At 36.4% G+C, this 21,966-nt stretch overlaps 1 protein-coding gene across 1 annotated transcript in view; it reads right to left on the reverse strand.

Annotated features, from left to right (window-relative positions):
- The window catches only part of LOC123655860 (protein dissatisfaction), a 50,257-nt gene that overhangs the window by 9,045 nt on the left and 19,246 nt on the right, over positions 1 to 21,966 (reverse strand). Inside the window, exons 4-6 of the mRNA XM_045591608.1 lie at positions 13,629 to 13,783; positions 10,273 to 10,446; positions 9,516 to 9,626 (exon numbers count right to left, since the gene is read on the reverse strand). Of these exons, the coding sequence (XP_045447564.1) occupies positions 9,516 to 9,626; positions 10,273 to 10,446; positions 13,629 to 13,783 (440 nt within the window). The remainder of the gene's footprint in view (positions 1 to 9,515; positions 9,627 to 10,272; positions 10,447 to 13,628; positions 13,784 to 21,966) is intronic.

Genomic DNA, 21,966 nt, shown 5'->3' on the forward strand with positions numbered 1-21,966 from the left:
CTGATTTACAAAGAGATGATCCTGATTTGGCAACAACAACGGCACAAAAAGATGCTCCAATTGTTACTGTGGCTCAATTAAGTCCATTACCGCGCATGAAAGAAAAGAAGTATAGAACAAGACCTTGCTTAAAATCAGAAATTATAACATCCAGTCCATATAAAAAGCAATTGGAAGAAAAAAAGAAATTGATGGAACAAAAGAGACGCCATGTTAAACAAGTCAATTTTGATGATTTAGGTTCCCCTGGATCATCAGGTACTCAAAGGCGCAAAACACGCGTTACGGGTAAAACTAAAGCCACGGTATCGCAACCGAAACCTTCAACATCTCGATCACAATCTAAAAGAAGATCTCTGAAAAAAGTTGAAGAGTATTTTTGTCCAGTCTGTGATGAAAAATATGAAGAGCCTCTGTACGAAGACTGGATTATATGTATTATGTGTAGAAAATGGTTCCATGAAAAATGCACAGCAAACGAACCAGGCATGAGTAATTACGTCTGTGATTTTTGTGAATAACTTTATGGTATTTTGTTGTAACATTTTTTTTTAAAGTTCCTGTTTTGATTAGATATTAGGTATTACACACAAAGTTTTTGAGACTGATTTTCACAAATTAGAAATGTAAAAAAATGTTATCTTAAAAGCTTCTGAGACTTTTTTGTTTATTTTTTTGTTAGATTAAGATGTTACCTTTTATATGCTAGATATATAGGTTATAGATTCAAAGCTTTATCAACGAGTCTGGAAAATTAATAAAAAAGTAACTTTGAGACTGACTGCTAAACTTAAGATCTGATTGCCATATTATTTGTAAGAAGCCTTTTATTAACTGTTTTAGATAATTTCAAGTTTTAAATAGTATGTATCGTCTGTTAAACGTTATCGTTAGAAGAGTAGGGGAGACCGAGGAGAGTTGTGACAATTTTTACTTTAATTATTATATATCAGTCAAGAAACATTCTAAATCTATCAGTTGTATGAGTTAATGTAGCTCAATCCATGCTCTTTTTAGAGATAATAGTCAAAATTGATTGAGTATTAAGGTTTCTCAGAAAATTAAAAAAAATAGAGAGTACTTTCCGTGTCACAACTCTCTTAATACCGAGGTAAGTTGTGACAGACACCGAGGTAAGTTGTGACACCCATGTATTTGGTAGTAAAAAAAAATTACTATTATCTTATCGATAAATAAATAACTCACTTCTTTCGAACACAACACTATAATTATTATTCGGCATATTTTAACGTATTAAAGTAACATATTTATTCATAATTAGTCATAAAAATAAAATTTAATTAGATAAACAATTATGGCAGACGTATTGAAGCTCGTCTCCAGTGCAAGCTTCGTGAGCCCAGCCTTTGTTTCCTTGGATTTGCTTTTGGAAAAGGCCTCAAGGCAACACAAACAAAAACAATCTTTTTCCGCATCTTCTTTGGCTTCAAACTTTTCATCATCAACTTTACTTTTTTTATTACTCTTCTTTAATTTTTTAGGCTTCTTTTTTTTCTCGCTTAAAATACGTTTTTTTACATTTTTGATCTTTTTACTCGCTTCTATGGCAGCAATTTCGTCTTTGGTAGGTGTATCAGTTAGCACAGCAGATTTGATCTTGCGTCTATTCGATTGTTTTTTTTTTTCTTGGTGGAGCTTTGGGCAGTGGCCTAATTGACTCTGGTGAAAACACGTTAGAAGTGGTGGCAAGAGGACTACGGACTGTAGATTGGAGGCAACGGGCTCTTCGACGTTATTGCTCATAATACATAAACTGCTGGTAGATGTCATGTTTTGATCTGTAGAGAGACTTGGAGCAAGGGTCCTTGCGCCTGTATTATATTCACTGATAGCAATGCCATCGTTTTTAGCTGTATCGATAGTTGGATTAGGAATTCTTTCTTCTGCGTTTCCCGTGATTTGTAGAACACATGATGTTTGCTCCGCTTCTGGGTTGGGCAAAATACGATCAGTTACTTGACTAGGCAGAAAATCACTTTCTCCAAAGATATTTGTATTAACAGGCCATATTCCTGTTGCAGAAAAACCAGCACTAATATTATTTGGAGTGATCGCCACGTCAAATGCTGATTTAGTTATAGATGGAATATCATAAATGCTCATAACTTTGCCAGCATTTGAGCGCACCCAATTATCACAAGCTGTATTAATTGCTTTCTTTAGAGGGCCAAAGATAGCACGATCCATTGGTTGTAGCTTGTGGGTGCAATGTGGAGGAAATGTAAGCAAAAGTATGCCGTTGTCTCTGCAGAATTCAATATTTTTTAAGGCCATGTGGGAAGAATGATTATCCAAGAGCAACAGGGCTCTTTGCTCTTTTGATGGCCTAACATGATTTTTGAAATGCTCAAGGAAGAAGTAAAAATCATCCTCCTGTATCCATCCAGATCCATTAGCTGTTCCTACTGATCCAACTGGGCCATCACGAATGAAATGTTCTTGGAATCTTTTTCGTGGAAATATAAACATAGGCGGTATGTAATTACCAACAGCGTTTCCAGCCAAAGCCAATGTCACTAAGGTCCCCCTTTCCGCCGATGTCATTGCACTGACCTGTTTTTCTCCACGTCGCGCTATTATCCTATCAGGTTTCTGAACAATAGTAATTCCCGTCTCATCGACGTTCCAAATATCTTTTGCGTTAAGTTTATATTTGTTTAAGACACCCGTATAATTATCAAAAAAAGCAGCCACATTTGTTTTATTAAAGCTCGTGGCGCGAGCTATGCTTGTGGCTTGTGGCAATCTTAAAGACAAATCAGGATGTCGTTGCATAAATAGTTTAAGCCACACTTCTCCTGCTTTCTTGTTTTCTTCCCATGACTTCGGAATTTTTTTGTTATATTTTTTCGCTAATAAATACGCCAAACTTCTTGTCTCCTTTGTTGTAAGCCCGAAGTTCGTTGCTGCACATGTCAAAAAATACTCACATAATATATTTTCTTCTTCTTTTGTAAAAACCGTTTGGCTAACATAACCAACAGATGGAGGTTCGCTTGTTAAATGAGCTTGATATGATTTTTTCTTCTTAATATATCTTTGCAAGGAAATATAGTTAAGATTGTAAGAAGATGCCGCATCCCTAAGACTTTTACCTCTCAATGTGACTTCTTCAAAGGCTAATTCATAAATTTCGACACTACTCATACCCCTACCAGTCTTTCGTTTATATTGTTACGTGTTAGGGTTCGAAGGATTTGGAGAGAAAGGCCTGCTGACTCTTTTCAAGACTTTATTCACTAGCACTAGGTCTAACACAAAGCACTAGGTTCAAACACTAAGCACTAACAATGTCCTAAGTCGTAGCCAATGTCGTAGGTTTCGCTGGTACCACTCTTGATCACTAGTTTTCACTCTTGAAGTCGCCTCGAAGATCGCTCAAACTGAACTGAACTCGCTCGCCTACCAGTGTTGCCGTTAGGACAATTTAGTTTGTGGCTACATCAAAGAAAAAATTTGCCAGTTTTTCATTCAGTCGGGTAACCACTTTGTATGGACCGTCCCACTTGGTCTGCCACTTCGGCGATTTCCCTTTCCGGCGGGTTGGGTTATGCAGCCACACCGGTGACCCTTCCTTGAAGCCGCTCGTGTTCGATTTCCGGTCGTATCTGGTTTTCATGTTCTCGCTTGAATGTAACCCATTTTCCCGAACCAAGGCGTGTATATAGCGCATTTTTTCCCTTAAATCGCTGACATAGTCTTGTACGGTATTTGGTCCCTCCGGTGCCCCTCCAGTCAATAGGTCTACTGGTATTCGTAATTCTCTACCGTAATTGACATACGCCGGGGTAGCTTTTATGCTCTCATGCTCGGCGGTTCGGTACGACAGAAGGAAGAGTGGTATATACTTGTCCCAATCTTTTTGTTTGTCGTCTACCAATTTCGCCAAATGCCTTTCAAGGGTCTGGTTAAATCTCTCAACCATTCCATCACTGTGGATGGTACGCGGTGGTCCTCGTCTTATGCATGCCCAAAATTCTGCACACTTCCTGGAATACTTGCGATTCGAAGTTCCTGCCCTGATCGGAATGGATTTCTAGAGGCACGCCAAAACAACATATCACTTCTTCGACTAACTTAGAAGCGACTGTTGTAGCTTCTTGGTTTGGTATGGCGAACACTTCGGGCCATTTGGTGAAGTAGTGCATGACGACCATAAAATACTTGTTTCCCGATTCCGTTACAGGAAAAGGCCCCGCTACGTCAACTGCAATTCGTTCCCACGGTGCACCGACGTTATACAACCGCAGGTTCCCACGGCTCCTGGTCTGTGGTCCTTTTACAGCAGCGCAAGTAGTACATTTGCGGCACCAATCCTGTACATCATCTCGACAATGCAACCAGTAAAATCGTTCTCGCACTTTTGTTAACGTCCTCTTGACACCTAGATGACCTCCTGATACGCCATCATGTATTTCACGGAGAACATCTGGTACTCTCGTTCTTGGGACAATTATCTGAAGGTGGAACTCTCTGCCGTTAGTCTTCTCCCGTTTCCGGTAGAGTATTCCGTTTTGAAGTATCAGACTGTCCCATTGAGCCCAGTACGCCTTAGTGACAGCGCCAGTGGGTGCAACCTCACTCCAAATTGGTTTTACGTCACCCCGTTTCTTCCATGTGATGATGTGCCGAAGGTCGTCATCCCTTTCTTGAGCTTCCCTCATAGCATCATTCTCCCAGAGACCCAAAGGACTTGTTCTTGTTAGCTTTAATGTTACTTCGTTAGATTCTTGCTTAACACAATGTTTGCAGTCTTCCGAACACGGCCTTCGTGAGAGTGCGTCGGCATTCCCATGCATCTTTCCGCTGCGGTGTTCCGCCTTGAAGTCGTACTCCGAAGCTGCTCAATCCATCGAGCTACTTGACCTTCTGGGTTCTTGAATTGCAGTAGCCACTTCAAGGCTGCGTGATCAGTTCGCAGTAAAAACTGTCTGCCGATGAGATATTTGTTGAAATGTTGCAGCGTTTTTACAACAGCCAAGAGTTCTCTTCTTGTCACACAGTAGTTTCTCTCTGGCTTGGATAAAGATTTGCTGAAATATGCAATAACAACTTCTCTTTCACCCTGTTTTTGAGATAACACCCCTCCAATGGCCGTGTTGCTTGCATCCGTGTCGACTATAAACCGGCCTTCGGTTTGTGGATAATGGGTTACATTCAAGCGAGAACATGAAAACCAGATACGACCGGAAATCGAACACGAGCGGCTTCAAGGAAGGGTCACCGGTGTGGCTGCATAACCCAACCCGCCGGAAAGGGAAATCGCCGAAGTGGCAGACCAAGTGGGACGGTCCATACAAAGTGGTTACCCGACTGAATGATGTGACTTACAGGATTCAAAAGCAACCACGAGGGACATTCAAAGTGGTACACATAGACCGTCTGGCGCGTTACCATGGCAGTAACAACGATGCTCGGGACGAGCATCTCTAAGAGGGGTACTCCCCTGTGGAGTGTTAAGGACACACAAAGAAACTAGCGCCATCTAGCGGCAACCATTGAAACCACGCAAAGACAGAGACCGCATGAAACTCTCTACTCAATACTAGATGGCGTTAGAGTTACTACTGTGGAACTATATAGAAGTATAGTCTCGAAAGCCGGGTACATGCGCGAACTTTCCAGAATGGTCTGGGCCTCATGTCGGCCGATATAAATAGCCGCAGGTAGGCGAGCGAATTCAGTTCAGTTTGAGCGATCTTCGAGGCGACTTCAAGAGTGAAAACTAGTGATCAAGAGTGGTACCAGCGAAACCTACGACATTGGCTACGACTTAGGACATTGTTAGTGCTTAGTGTTTGAACCTAGTGCTTTGTGTTAGACCTAGTGCTAGTGAATAAAGTCTTGAAAAGAGTCAGCAGGTCTTTCTCTCCAAATCCTTCGAACCCTAACACGTAACAACTAAAAAATGCGATTCTTGCAAAGCACGAATTTCAGCCCTTTGCAGATCCACTAATTTAATTAAACTTCCTAATTGAAGAGCCACTTGAGAGTCTGTAGAAGCTACGGTGTCGCTGGTGGGCGCGGTAAGGTAAGGCGGTAAGGGTCCGGTGGGCGGGGCTTGAGACAAAGTGGGCGGGGCCTGACTCTGAGTGGGCGGGGCCTGAGCCCGAGTGGGCGGGGCCTGACTCTGAGTGGGCGGGGCCTGACTCTGAGTGGGCGGGGCCTGACTCTGAGTGGGCGGGGCTTGAGCCCGAGAGGGCGGGGCTTGAGCCCGAGAGGGTGGGGCCTGGTGAGCGTGGTCAGTGGGCGGGGCATGATAGGCGGGGTCAGTGGGCGGGGCTTGGTCCACGGTGGGCGGAGCTTGGTCCCCAGTAGGTGTGGCCTCCGCAGCTCGTTGCGCCCTTGTCCTGACGCCCTTGAAGTCCTTAAAGTCTTCTCTCAGAGTCAATGGCATCTCCAAATCTCACTTCCGACACCAGTTGTTACGTGTTAGGGTTCGAAGGATTTGGAGAGAAAGACCTGCTGACTCTTTTCAAGACTTTATTCACTAGCACTAGGTCTAACACAAAGCACTAGGTTCAAACACTAAGCACTAACAATGTCCTAAGTCGTAGCCAATGTCGTAGGTTTCGCTGGTACCACTCTTGATCACTAGTTTTCACTCTTGAAGTCGCCTCGAAGATCGCTCAAACTGAACTGAACTCGCTCGCCTACCTGCGGCTATTTATATCGGCCGACACGAGGCCCAGACCATTCTGGAAAGTTCGCGCATGTACCCGGCTTTCGAGACTATACTTCTATATAGTTCCACAGTAGTACCTCTAACGCCATCTAGTATTGAGTAGAGAGTTTCATACGGTCTCTGTCTTTGCGTGGTTTCAATGGTTGCCGCTAGATGGCGCTAGTTTCTTTGTGTGTCCTTAACAATATTTATTTGGCATTCTGAAACGAAAAAATAACAATTCACAATGCAATATTACACCACAGAGTAAATAACCATGGCCTTGCTACAAATACTAACAACAGTAGGAGAGTTGTGACATGCTGTCACAACTCGCCTAGGTGTGAAAAACCGTGAGTAGGTTATAATAATAATTTCTAATTCCATAATAAGATGTCAATACAAAAAATAATAATATTACACTAGAAACATTAAAGACCAAAGCATATGAAAAAAAAATCGTAACAATGCAAACATAATACGTAACGATATATATGCAATCAAAATTTTGATAAAAAACTTACTTTTTGCACTTTTTTGTGTACGAACGTTGTACACTCACAACCGCTTCCCGTAAACTGTTTTTGCATACTGCGTCACATAGCGAGTCTCGGAAACAACAAACGTACGCTGTTGCGAGGTCGCTGGCAGTTCCCAGTTCCGAGAAATCGACTGTGTCACAACTCTCCTCTGTCACAATTCCCCTCGGTCTCCCCTATCATATTATGTTTCGATAATTGAAAAAAATATTTTATCATGTTATAAGTAGACTGCTTTTAACTTACCTTTTTTGAAATGTTTATTATTAAAATAAGTTTTTTTATTGATGAATGTCAATCAGATATACTTAGATTTGTCTGTGTTTGATTTTAATAAAAAGAGCTTTCAGACAAAAAACGTTTACAAATTATTTGATGCATCTGTATGCGTTTTATTACCCACGCGTACTCGTACCCCAAAGGACTGCGTACGTTTACCCCAAAGTTGAGGTAAAAGTACGCAGAAGGAAAAAAAAAATAAAATTGCTAATTATGGGTTAACGGGAACAAAAATGGTCCCAAACTCTTCATTTACATAAGGTGTAATGCGTGTGCTTAATCATGGAATAGAAGGCGTACGCAGTATAACACCTTTATCAATTTTATAAGCTTTGGAAAAAAATTGCGTGCTTTTGCCCCGAATGCCTATATGTAAGTATTACAACTGCACCAACGGGCTACTTAAAATATTTTACGTTTCATTTCAATAGATACGAATTTTCAGGCATTCTAACGTACTTAATTAGATTTTCTAAACCGTACAATAAGGGTAGTAGACATTCTCGTTCTCACAAAATCAATATTGTCTTCGGTATCCTGAGAGCTAAAGGTTTATTTTCGTATAGAGTTGCACTATTTAAACGGTTTTGAAAAATAATATAGGTACATGTAGTTATTGATCTTACAAAGTACAATTTTAAGATTTTTCTAATAAATTACATAATCAAGTGCAAAGTACAAAGTAAAGTAGAACTTATTTTGTAACGTTTGCATTAAATTTTATTTTAGTAACCTATCTATAATATCGACTGGGAACTGAAACGACTGAGATTTATTAAAATTCAAAATACCAGTCGTAGTCGTGTAGGATATATTGAATAGGCACAACGACTACCTAATTTAAAGCATTATGTTATATTAATCTACATACGTCAGTACATTGTAATGAAACACCTAGGTATGATGTACTTACTTTATTATGCCTAAAATAGTTGTGAAATAAATATAAAAACTAAAGAAACATACATCTCTATACAGATGGTAGAGATAAAATTTAGTACATAGGAACCGTAGGCGTTACAAAGTCAACATTAAGCAATGTAATGGGCGGGGTAAGTCAAGTAAAGGCGAAAAGTCACCCCTCGTTCGACCAATCGCGAGTCGGCATCCGCCCAGTCAAAAAGACACCTACTGATACCACTTCTCACACCCATTGTACAGATTATAGTTACTTAAAATGATTATATGAAGTGTGTAATAAAAAACTCTAACAATAACAAACGTGAGGTTGTTAAAAATTACTTACGTATTCACACTTTACATGGTATAAACATTAGAATAGGTACCTAAATGAAATAGAATGTTTTTTTTTTATTTTTTTTTTATATCACTAGGTCGGCAAACAAGCGTACGGTTCACCTGATGGTAAGAGATTACCATAGCTTATAGACGCCTGCAACACCAGAAGCATCACAAGCGCGTTGCTGACTCAATCCCCAATCCCCACCAGGAGCTCTGGTCACCTTACTCACCAACAGGAACACAATACTGCTTGAAAATAGTATTATTTAGTTGTGATCTTCTGTAAGGTACTACCCCAGTCGGGCTGCTCCATATTTTGAGCAGGAAATTAATTCCTGCTATGCCCTACCCCAGTTACAATTCCACAATTGGGAAAATTTGAAATATCACAAGGCATATAAGAATATTCGTTGTCAAAATCTGTACCCCTTTGTAATGTGGTGTGTTGTTTATATTTGTATATGTAATCTAAGATAATAGCAATTGTAATTTTGACCTGACCATTGTGGGTTAAACTGAGTTCAAGTTTTATACAGTTACGCTTATAAAAATGCAAAATAAAATATTTAAAATAATACTTTGCTATTTTGAAAATGGTTTAGGCACTGAAGTATACAAGGTAAATGGAGTAATTATAACAACAACAAATAAATAAATAAAACTATACCCATTTATAGTAGGTAAGCGATTACAAACGTTTAAACTCTACGTACTTAGTAAAAATATACCTACATGGAGTTATTTTCACGATTTTTAGGTACTAGACCTACCTGCAAAAGTTCCCAGGTTGGTGCAAGAGGAGTACCAAAAGCGTTTGCTGGTGGCCGAAGCAAAGATGGGTCACCTTGAAGCTGCAACTGTTTCGCACTCCACATCAGTTCCTAGATTTTTTTAAATTAGATTAAATTTAAGTGTGCCCGGATATACCTAAGTATCTACTACAATATACCGTTTTATTTAATGGGTAGGGATGATATAGTGCCGTGTAACAGTGAATCAATAAAGCTATACCTAAAAGGATTGTAAATATGAAATAACATTATTACAATAACAGATTTTATACAAGGCTAATGTGTGATTTTGTAATAGTCACGAAAGACCTTTAACAGACATTAAAAAAGGGGAGGTTTTCAATTCGATTGTATTTATTTTTCATGTGTACCTCATAAGTTTTTATCGATTTTGATGATTATTTTTTTTAAACGATAGTTGGTGCTTGTTGTGTGGTGTCATTATAATTTGATTGACATCTGACAAGTATATTTTGAGTTATGCCTAATATTCCGTATTTATTTGACTTATTTGTAGGTACATTATATTACTCGCTGATGGCTTTTTTTTACTTTTACGATCAAACACAATTATTTATTTTAAAACTATGAGAGTGATTTTTTATCACCGGAGCTGTGATTTATAAAAAAAATGCTTATTATTTCTATGATTATTATTTGTTCTATCCTAGTTCACAATAGATGGACTGTCTCTGAGTTAATGTATGCATATCTGCCAAATATATCACAATATTACCTGACACTTATCGCTAGACATGAGCATGTGCAGTAACCCTGGCGGTGGCGGTGCTAGAAATGGCTCAGGGATGAAGGGTAGCGGGCTCACAGCGCCTGCTCCGCCGGCACCGCTCGATCCCGCTGAGGAAGCCGTGCTTAATGGTGCTGATTCGCTTATCCCGCTTATATTGAACTAAATCAATAAACAAGAACTTTGTTATATATTATTATAATTCAATTTAAAAAATATTAATTTGTAAAATTTTGTGTGATGAAGAAAAATATAATTGAAAAAGTTTTTAAACTTTCACGGTCACTATGAAAACTTTTTACTCTACGGAACTTACCGCTATTTCACCCCCTTGGAGTTGTAAGTTAATCACGCGAGTCTCTAAGGGAAGAAGCGGGGGCGGGATCCGGAAACATTACGAAATGTCACAAAGAAGGTGGGGGGGGGGGCTATAATGAGATATCGTCTATATTTATTTTTAGATAAACGCCCTGCAACCTAGATAGATCTATAGTCTGTAGAGCTGTATATATTACGATGCCTAATTTTTCAAAATTAAATCAGATTATACTTAATATTTAAAGATAATATTCTGGAATTTTAAATACACTTTAAACAAAATAAATACACATGTGTTTGGGCGGTAGTCTAGTAGGAGTGGGTGCAAACTTGCTAAAAAACATCACGTGATTAATGGACGATCCCTTAATTGTCACTCGTGACTATAGCGCCTATAACGACGCCGAAACATCGGGAGTTTCAAAATAAACAAAGCGGTAAGCGGAAAGTGCTCATTTAAAAATCTGTATAATTAAGGAAATATTCATTCATTTTTAATAAAGCAGTATCCTTATGACAAATAATCGTTTAATACTATCCTAAAAAGATTTGACGCCTTCGCCTAGTGGCTGAATGTAGAGTCATTAGGGGCAACTGTGCGCACTTTTGCCTTTCATACGATACTGTGTCTTAAATATTAAAGATAAAGAAATAAAAAGTTTGTTTTTAAAAAGAGCATTTATTAGTCTATAAATGGAAATTAAAAATTAAACAAATTTAAAGTAATTCTTTTTGCAATAAACATTTAAAGAGAAAAAATCGGAATGCGTTCACTTGACCCATATTGCGGGTAACTGTGCGCATCACTATGGGGTAAGTGAACGCGTATGGGGTAAGGAAACGCATTCTGCAGTAAAACACACAAACAATTACAAAAAAATAAAATAAAATTGGTGACAATATTTTCTGGAAGATCCTATTATTAATTCAGTCTGCATTTTCAGTCGCAAGGTAATTTAATTTAGAATATTTTTTCGAGATCAATCATATTTATCTTAATCACAGAGTTCAGTAACGTTAAACCTTATAACGTAACATTTATTTTTCACTAAATAAAGGTCAATAATTACAATCCAATTAAAACTAGTTTCAACGAATAACAACAAAAACAAACGACTATTATTTCTTATTATTAAATTTTTGGAAATCAAGATTGTTGCCACAGCCAGTACTTATTTAGTAAAGAGAATCAATATATTTTTTCTTAAAAACTACAATACTCGAACATTATTAATTTTCAATACAATTATCACATTCAAAAACGCCTCTTTCATAAGCAGTGCATTGTTCGTGCCACCATTCATTACAAGCATTACATTTGATCCATTCCTCTGTTGATGGATCTTTGTATTTTTCTTGACAAAGTGGACAGTGGCGTTTTAATAAACATGCAACCCAGTCACGCCCTGCCATTTTTGAAGAATAATTAAATCTGTGTGCTGTGTGGCTACGGCTCCAAAGAATATAGCCACCCCCTCTCTTCCTATGGGTATCGTAAGAGGCGACTAAGGGATAACAAGGTTCCACTACCACCTTGGAACTTAAGAAGCCGACCGATGGCGGGATAACAATCTAACCGCTGGCTTTGAAACACACGGGCCGAAGACGGGCAGCAGCGTCTTAGGTGCGACAAAGCCAGCCCTGCGGTCACCAACCCGCCTGCCCAGCGTGGTGACTATGGGCAGCACACATGCAAAACGCGCATTTTTGGCGCGAACTTGTGGAGTCCAATGTCCAGCAGTGGACTGCAATAGGCTGGAATGATGATGATGATGATGATGATGATCGAATCTGTTATCGATACTATTCGCAGAAGCGTATTCATATGCCAATCTCCTTAAATCATTTATGGTAAATCCAAAAAATCTTTCATCAATTTTCTTACAATGAACGACAAACTCTTTCTCTTGTTCACTGTTGATTGTTGACATAAAACGATCCATTGAGTATGCGGGTTTATCCAGTTTAAGCCTCTTGCGCAAACTGGATTCACTTATACCTATGGCAGCAGCAGGAACTCGCTTGCTTTTTCCATTTCGGATAAGTTCTTTAGCCCTAGTAACTTTCACTGGTGCTAGTTCACGTTTATTCCTAATATATGTTCATGGCATTATGATAAAATCTGCAACATTAAAAAATCAAAATACATAAGCACCTTCAAGAGGTGTAATTAGAATTTTATCTGTTAATCAACTTAGGCGTTATGCCATCTAAAAATTTACTAATGCGCGGGTAAGTGTACGCTTGCGCACACTTACCCGCGCACACTTACCCCAGGAAGCCAAAATACAAATAAATGTTGATAAAGGATTTTGGCAGCAAACATAACTTCAATATTCTTTTTCACAAATCTACAAGAATATGCTTATTATCATGCAAAATATGACTTACCTTTACTGGATTTAAAACTAAGACGCGACACGAGTTTCAAAAATGCCAAAAATTAACAATGAAACTGATAAATTTAGTTAAAAACGGATAAGAAGTAAATAAAATGTCACGCTGCGCAATGTCATGTCACAACTAGTTTGACACTCCAGCGTCCTTGTTTCACCCAAACAAACCACCCCTCCCGCGCACCTCATTCCAAAGATATACACAGTGCGCTCACTTACCCACTGCGCACGGTTACCCCTAATTACTCTATCTACGTACCTATATTCAGAAGATACGAGTACAATAAGTTAGAGGTTAGCTGAATGCGTCCGAAACGAAGCAGAAAGCGCAGTTTTTTTATCAGCGGAAATCTACATTCTTTTGATACAGAAATATGGAATAGTATTCTGGCCTTTCCAGCGTCAGGAGAGGCAACAATGCTAAATATATTAGTGTTAATAGGATTAAGGCGAATATATTTCTAAAAAACAGATTGTATTGGAGGTTAATTGTATAGAAGTTACTCCTATAGCGGTGATATGATTATTACAAACAGGTAGGTAGGTTGGGTAGTAAAATTGTTTTAATAATCGTGACGTAGCACAACTTGTTATGAATTTACTTAACTTTAAAAGTAATCATTAATTTACCTGAAAATTGAAAGGTTGTGAAAGAGACGTATAAGGCGACTGTGGAGACAGTTTTAAAGGGTGTGGCTTGTGTGTGTGCGCGAGGGTTGACGGAAGAGAACCAAGAACGCCTGGATGTGGCTTTGGCTTGCGTGGACCTCGTTCATGCTGCACTGCTGCTTGGAAACAGAATAAACTTTTACAAATTTTATAAAAAAGAACAGATCTATAAAATAACTTTTGAATTAGTTTCTTTTTTTTTTTTTTTCAAATGAGACTGTAGTGAATTGTACCTACTTATGAAATCAATTTTTCCACATTTATAAGAAAATGAAGAAATAAACGATGTATAAGATTCTCCTTGATACAATTACTCCAATAACATTGATTTATTCTCTGTTAAAACAAAGTAGGTAGGTAGTAGGTAGGTAGGTAGATACCTTCCAAATTGACAAAATATTATACCAACACTAATCATACACAGTAAATACATATGATTGTACAACATGAACAAAACTTGGCTGAAAACGAAACCTGTATTTATTCTTTTCCCAACTCTGACATTTATATATTCTCATCGAAATGTAACTTCAGCGTTGTTTAACACGGAGGATTATACAGCCGTGAACCGCTTATTCCCAGCCAATGGCCAATCCCGCGGTAATCCAGGATCACGTCGCCTATAACCTGTACTATATAATACGCATATCCAATACTCAGGCTATTATCATATTATATTTTAACATTAATTTCAATAAAACTGCATTTAATAATGAACTTACTATGTTTGGTAAATTAATTAATTAGTCATATTAAATCGTTATAAACATTTGCACACATCTAAATATCTTTTACAAAAATATATAAAAGCTATAGAACACAAACGCATCCCAGTTGAATATTACACATCTTTTGTAGTTATAGATAAGAAGTACTTAAATTAAACATTAAATAGTAATAGCACGATCAATGTGCACCGGCCCCGGAGTAATGACGTCACGCAATCAGCTTACCGAGGCTGAGTCCATGAGAATGCGGCTATTGTGTCCGCACATGGCAAAGGCCCGGCGCATACGTTCGTTCCCGCGCTCACGGCTCATGCCGGCTTAAAGTGAAAATGTGAATAGTAGCGGACACTCCGCACGGCCATAGCTTAAGTACAGTTGAAAGGGGTAGACTACACGTATCAAGATAGAGCTGAGGAAGAATATATTCAGTTATTCACTTTAAGATGTTAATTTTACTATTGACATTTTTCGGCATGTGGGAAAAATAAAATAATAAAAATAACCGTTAAAGAAGACATGTTTACAACACATTCTTTATTTTTTAAATTAGCCTAAAGTAGAGTACCTTACACGAACCCGTAATAAACCCAGTACTTATAGGATACTTAATTATATTTTTTATAATTTATAAAAATTATATCGACAGATCGACATTAGTATGAAAAGCAATATAGTAGTTCCACGCCCCAAGCGACGACTTCTATCGTTGATGCAGTGCTACAAATATACGCAAGTGTAACAAATGTTAACCTTTGTTTATAGGGTGAATGTAATCCCAAATAGAACACGTGCTTTTTTCTCGGCTTTTTCCCTGTCCTTTAGAACTTTACACGCTAGAAATGCAACTTTATCTGTTCATGTTAGAGTTTATACTCTATTAGCTTATATAACCGGAGGGACACTCGAGCCAAGGGGCTTATTTACGGTGTGACACGGATAAGCGAGATTTTAATTACAACTTTGAGAAGAGAAACTAAGTTTGATCTAACCATGCTTGATAACACGTTTACTTCCCTTTCAGAAGTTATGATCTTATAAATAAATTTGTTTTAAATTAATTACAAAATTTATTTTCGTTACGGAATATGAGTAATAATTGTTTTTTATTATTATATGTGTTTATAATATTACTTAAATAGTTACATACTATATGAATCCCGCAGACAATAATAAATTAAAAATATAAGTAAAATAAAAAATAAGTTTTATTAAAAAGTAGTTTTCTAAGTGATAGTCGATATAATAAAAAATTGATCATCTAAAGTAGATCGACTTAATGTAAATCTGTAAATATAAATTTCAAGAATACTTATCATTTAATCCGAATTTATGAAATTCGTAGACGAACAAAGGCCCACGACATAGCTCTAAAAATCTGCAAGCTAAAGTGGCAATGGCCATATTGTTAGAAAAACTGAAAACCAATGGGGAAAAAAGGTTTTCGAATGGCGACAGCATCTCGGCAAAAAGAGCATAGGCCGCTTTCGAAAGACGACCGAGACGACCTAAAGAAGACAGGAGGAAGCCTCTAAATTTAGAGGGCGCAGGATCGGACAGAATGGCGAACATTAGGGAAGGCCTACGTCCAGCAGTGGACTTCTAAACGCAGATGAATGGATGGATGGATACCATTTATTTTAAAATTGATTTTAATAAAAAAAAAAGTGTGTATTATGTAGGTAAACGTTTACATTCATAATATCCAAAGCTATAGAGAAAAGACGATTTGCCATCGCGATCATAGTAAATTGTTATAACATTTTATTTTAGTTTTTCATATGATTAAAAACACGACGCCGCGTTGGCGCAACGGTCACAGCCATGGATTGTACCTGTTGCGCTGGCGGTTGCGGGTTCGATCCCCACACATGACAAACATTTGTATTGGCCATACAGGTGTTTGCCGTGGTCTGGGCGTTTGTGCAGTTCTTGTGGGTCTCCCCACCGTGCCTCGGAGAGCACGTTAAGCCGTCCGTCCCGGTTGTTATCATATACACCTGATAGCGATCGTTACTCATAGTAGGGAATATATCCGCCAACCCGCATTGGAGCAGCCTGGTGGATTAAGCTCTGATCCTTCTCCTACATGGGGAAAGAGGCCTATGCCCAGTAGTGGGATATTAGAGGCTGAAGCGTAAAAACACGATGCACGTGCAAAACAATGACAGAAATGTAAGATTTCTCTTTCTTTTTCTCTTTGTTTATTCTAAAATTTAAATTGAAGTCATCACAAATTGGTAAAATAGGCGATTATTCTGATAGGGTTTATATTTGGAACACTTTTAAAACATTTAAATATTTTAAATAGATTCTGCCCGTTTCCAAATTTTCTCTGCAATTTTAGTTTATTTTAACCATGGTTATCTATATTTTTATTTATTTTTTCATCAAGCTTACGTTTTTATAATTATTTAAATATTGTCTCATTCATATTTTATCTAATAATTTATTGAAGACATTATTTAAATTTCATGTGATGTTATTCGCAACTTGGGAACATGGTATTTTTAGACATAGTTGTAATCTTTTTTAGAAATATACATTTATTCCGCCCATTGGAATTGAAAGAGCAATTATTATTTTTACAATACGTAGGTATTTAACAAATATCGAAATTTTATTTCAAATTTTATTTTTATTTTTAGAAGTAATAACTTAATATTCAACTTATTGATAGTTTTAGTTAAATTAAAATGCTTGAACCCTGCAATATAATTTCCTGCGGTTCTACGATTGGAATCTGCGGTTAAAATTTTATAAATTTTAATAGAACGGAAGACTCTCTCGCTACCAAGACGAATCGAACGACAATTCGCTGGAATCGGATTACAAATACATATATAACCGTCTGGAAAATTATGAGTAATCAAGGATCTTCTTTATAATGAGACACAGAATGAGTATAAAGAAATTTAAGAAAATTTTCGAAAGGTTTTTAAAGTTATGCCAAGATCCGACAGGTCTAATGCTATAATTTGTAATATTGACTTTATAATGATAAACACACCATTATGTGAAAAGGCAACAATTTACAATACTAAACAACAACGATATACGGTTAAAATAAGAAAATCGCACACCGAGTAAATTTTATTATTTGTCATATAGCTACATCATAGAGCATATAAAATTGCGTGCAAAATAACTTGAGTAGGTAGGTAGTAAATTTTGTAAGAAATATGGGATCACGTTGCTTTCATCTTCTCTACACTACTCCCACAAACTGCATCCTCTAGATCGATTTTTTGTCGGGTCCTTAAAAAAGTTGTGAATACTGCTTACGAAGTTACCCTGGAAAACAATGATCATCTACGATATCCCATGACACGGGTAAAACACTAACTTAAAAGGATGTCCCAACAACGGTTTCATACTATGTAAACGTTTTTCTAAATATATCACTTTTCTTTTTTTTATTTATCCTAGGAATTCTAAAGACTGCGATGCCTCTAACACAGCTGAATATTCAGGCTGATTTTTGCAAAACTGAGTATTTTACTATTTTCATCCCCCCCCCCCCCAAACAAAAGAACATTTAGATTTGGTATTTTGAAATCATAGGCAGACACTTCAGTTTTATTTATATGTACATGTAGCTAACCTAATATGTCTGTCTAGGAAAATCAATAAATGCTTAAAAATGTCACATTTATGAAAACATTTAAATAAAAACAACTAGGTAAGTGAAAAAAGTTTTATTAGTATGACAATAGGAAAAGTAAAAAGGTTCTTCTTCTTTTAATCGTTATAATGTCTCTAAGGACTCTAGTGACTGCCAAACCTTTTTTAAAAGGTTTTCACTCAATCACACTTGAAGCGTTTAAAAGGAGATTTAACTTCAAAGATCCATACGCCAAAAGCCCCTTTTAAAAAAACTCTATCGAATTGAAAGCAAACAAGCAGTATTTTTACAAAAGGTATAGCTGCTACAAAAACTACATGCGCCAATGTTCTGTTTGCCCGTGGGCGATGCAGTCACCATGTTTATAAAGGTTAATTACTATTTATGGTTAATGTTTTTGCTATAATGATTACAAGAAAAAAAATATTATACAATAACAAATTTTCAACATTTATTTTAAATATATTTTTTCAAATGTTGCTATCTTTTAGTTCCTAAATTTCTTTCTAATTTGGTAAACATAAGTAGAAAAACATCTGAGTTCCCTTTAGTTTTTCAATGTGTATGTAAGATTACATAATATTTGTATATCGTCCGTAATTAAAAATAAATTCCAATAGTTTGTATCGAATTTTAATGTTATATTTTGTCTTCGTCGTTATACTTAAGTTTGTCAAAAGAATGATATCAGAGACCCGTAATAAGACGCTCTTTAAAAACTTAATATACGACATCTAAGAAACATCTGTTGTAGCAAAGTGTAGTAGTAGACCCATACCAGATTTCTTGTCGGGGGGAGGTGGGTTAGGTAACTATGTATCTACCTACAACGTAGTCGAAAATGGTGTTTCGTGGTCGTTATGCTAGTGTAGAAAGGGAAGAAGCAATATCGATGGAAATATAAATTTTACATTTCTTACAATTATATTCCGTTATGTTTTTAAAGAAAAATTGATAAAATAATAACTTTACTGGTATCTACTTTGAGAGACAAGTAGGTACATTATAAAATATGAGTAGGTCCTACTTGCTGACCTAAATATTCTTCTTTAAGGAATTAAATAAAGCTATTATATATTTTTATTATGAAGAAAGACAATTTGTATGTTTCTTTAATGTTTTTCATGGTTACTGCACCCTACACTCACGAGATTTAAGTAATATAATAAGCTTTAAGTACCTATTTATGTACATGGCGATAACTGTAGCTAACAAATAATTTAAAATTAACAAAAATAAAATCAAAATTTTTGAGACAGTATAATTTCGAAAACATTAAAATAAACATTAACTATTTGGTAACTTCTTGTTTAATTTTAATTAACATATAACAACGTTTATTAATTTTATCGATATCTACTACAAATAATCTTACGTTACTAGAGTCCAGACTTATTTGCGAACAGTTACGCCACCGGGTGACGGGGAGGTTGTGATTAATGACCCAATAATCCCAGCTGCTTGCCTCCTAGCCTATGAAAGCTTCACGAAGCCGAATTGGTGAATGGTCAAAAGGTTTACAGACTGAAGTGTAAGACGCACTTGTAATACAGCAGATTGAAATACGAACTTTATAAGATGTACATTTAATGATAAAAAATTTAAATTTAAAATAGTGATTTGATTTATTGTTACGTTTAAATGTAATTTAATAAGTTTTCGTGATTAATAAAAAGTTCTAAAACTTAGTAAAAAAACTGATAAAAGGTATTTCTTAAAACATAAACGTTAAAATGAAAATATTAAACATTTTTAACTAAAAATATAATGTAAAATATGTATATAATATAAAATATGTAATAAATCGAACCGATTCAAATGTATAATTTCACGAAAATTTTATGCCTTTTAAGCAGTGATAAAGAGATCAAACCCTTGGCATCATTACGTAGTATGACTCGGTAAAGAAGCCGTCACCATTCCTTACAAACCGTGACTAGAAGATTTTCACAATTGTTACTCGAGAGGAAAACATCTTAAAGGATAAAACGCACCTACCACATCATAATAGTCTAACATAAGGAAGTTAAGTCTATCTGTTGTCATCATAGAAATTAGATAGTTACATGTATTATCAACAGCTAAATTATTTTACTAGTACTATGACAGTAGGTACCCACTTAATAGCTATGAAGAACAATTAGTAATCACACATTGTTTTCTAAAGTTTACGCGACTTTCACTCATTATAATAGATAAGATGGCATAATAGAGAAGATGGCTGGCCATTACCCCCTGCTTGGGATTCCGTTATTAAAATAATTAAATCAAAAACCAAGCATAATATGCTACAATTAAAGACTCAGTTGACACTTTCTGCGTAAAGAGGACTAACTTTTGACACCTCAGTCCTCCCGTGACCATGGTTGCTGTAAAGTATCAGAAACGTCAGGCATGTAAAAAACCTAATAAACTGCGATACAATCCGAAAAAGTTGTTTCATTATAATTAGCAATCACATTAAAAAAATAAGTAAACCTGCAAATCCGTTCTAAAATTTCGATGAAACGACTGGGAAGAATGAGTCATATTTATGTGGAATATTGTTTCGCTAACGTGATTCGTAGAGTAAGGCTTAATAAACATGTTACCACACAAAAGAATCATTACAAATAAAGAAAGAAGAAACGATTTTTGTCTTACATAGCATAATATAAAACGTACATATGTATATCTATGTACACCTGTGTAGATTTATTTTACTAAAACACAGTTCATATGTTATTTTCAAAAGAGTAACTGCGGCGTTTCTTGTCGATTCTTCTCTGCAGAATCTACATTCCGAACCGGTGGTAGCTTTACTTCTAAAAATAATAATCATTTAAAAATTTTAATTTGTAAGACGACGATTTGAAGGTGCTTTTGAAGTCTATTTGGGTAAAGTTGTTTTTAATTTTGAATTTTTTTTTACTTCACAATTACTACTTATTTCAAAAATAATAATATTTATTCATTATCGGAAATAAAATAAAAAAAACCTTACAGACGAAATTTTAATACTTTGTAGTCAATTTAATACTTAACTTTTATAAATATTTATTGTTAAAAATAATAAGATTTATTAAATAATTGATTAAAATTCGAAAGCAGTTATTAATTATTATTAGGAATCACATGGAAACAAACCAATTTGTAAGTCTTAAAACATAAGTACTTATAAGATGAGACTTGATAAATAAAGTAATAAAGATAAAAGTTCAAAATTAAATATAAAATAAACAGAATTAGCGGTACAGTATTAAAGCTCTATAGACGTGCATCGAAATCATCGCGTGGAAAATATTTGCTGAGAGAACGACCTCATGTCCCGACATTCGTTTCAACGTTAATTCCAGCCGCATTTGTTCCATTACATTTCCGACACAAAGTAGATACGCGTTTGCCGAATTGACTAGGTGGATGCGACCAGGCGAACCTAGGCAGAAGGAGACGACAAGAGAAAATCACCTGCGTGCGAGAGGGAGGTAAGATTAAAAGTGAGAAAGATGTATTCAGAAGTGAAATAGTCTGCTGGCTGAGCACATCATCATTAACGAGCCAGAGAGGGCGGAGGGCAGCGAAGAGGCAGAGGGGGCGCGTCAGGTGGGCCATATCCCACGGCTTGTAACACCTGCGTACAAAATTATTCCTTAACGGTATCACTTTTAAAGATCTTTTTCCTTAAATGTATGTAACTAAGTACCGATCTAGAGGATATTTTCGAGTGTACCGACATAAATATGAAAAATACCCTGGTTTTTATCCGCTCAGCGAGTCTGTTAGTTATCATTAAATCACATCACAAGCTCTAATTTTCATTATAGGTACATATTTACTAATACATATTTAAAATCTGCTCTTCGTCTTCATTGTCTTTATACAGATGTAGTCACGTACATCGAGAAATGTACAGAAAAGTCAGAGTAAAGTAACATAACTGCTTATAACGTCATTGTTTTTGGATAAATTT

The sequence above is a fragment of the Melitaea cinxia genome, chromosome 8 (assembly GCF_905220565.1).
Source record: "Melitaea cinxia chromosome 8, ilMelCinx1.1, whole genome shotgun sequence".
In the NCBI taxonomy this organism is placed as follows: domain Eukaryota; kingdom Metazoa; phylum Arthropoda; class Insecta; order Lepidoptera; family Nymphalidae; genus Melitaea; species Melitaea cinxia.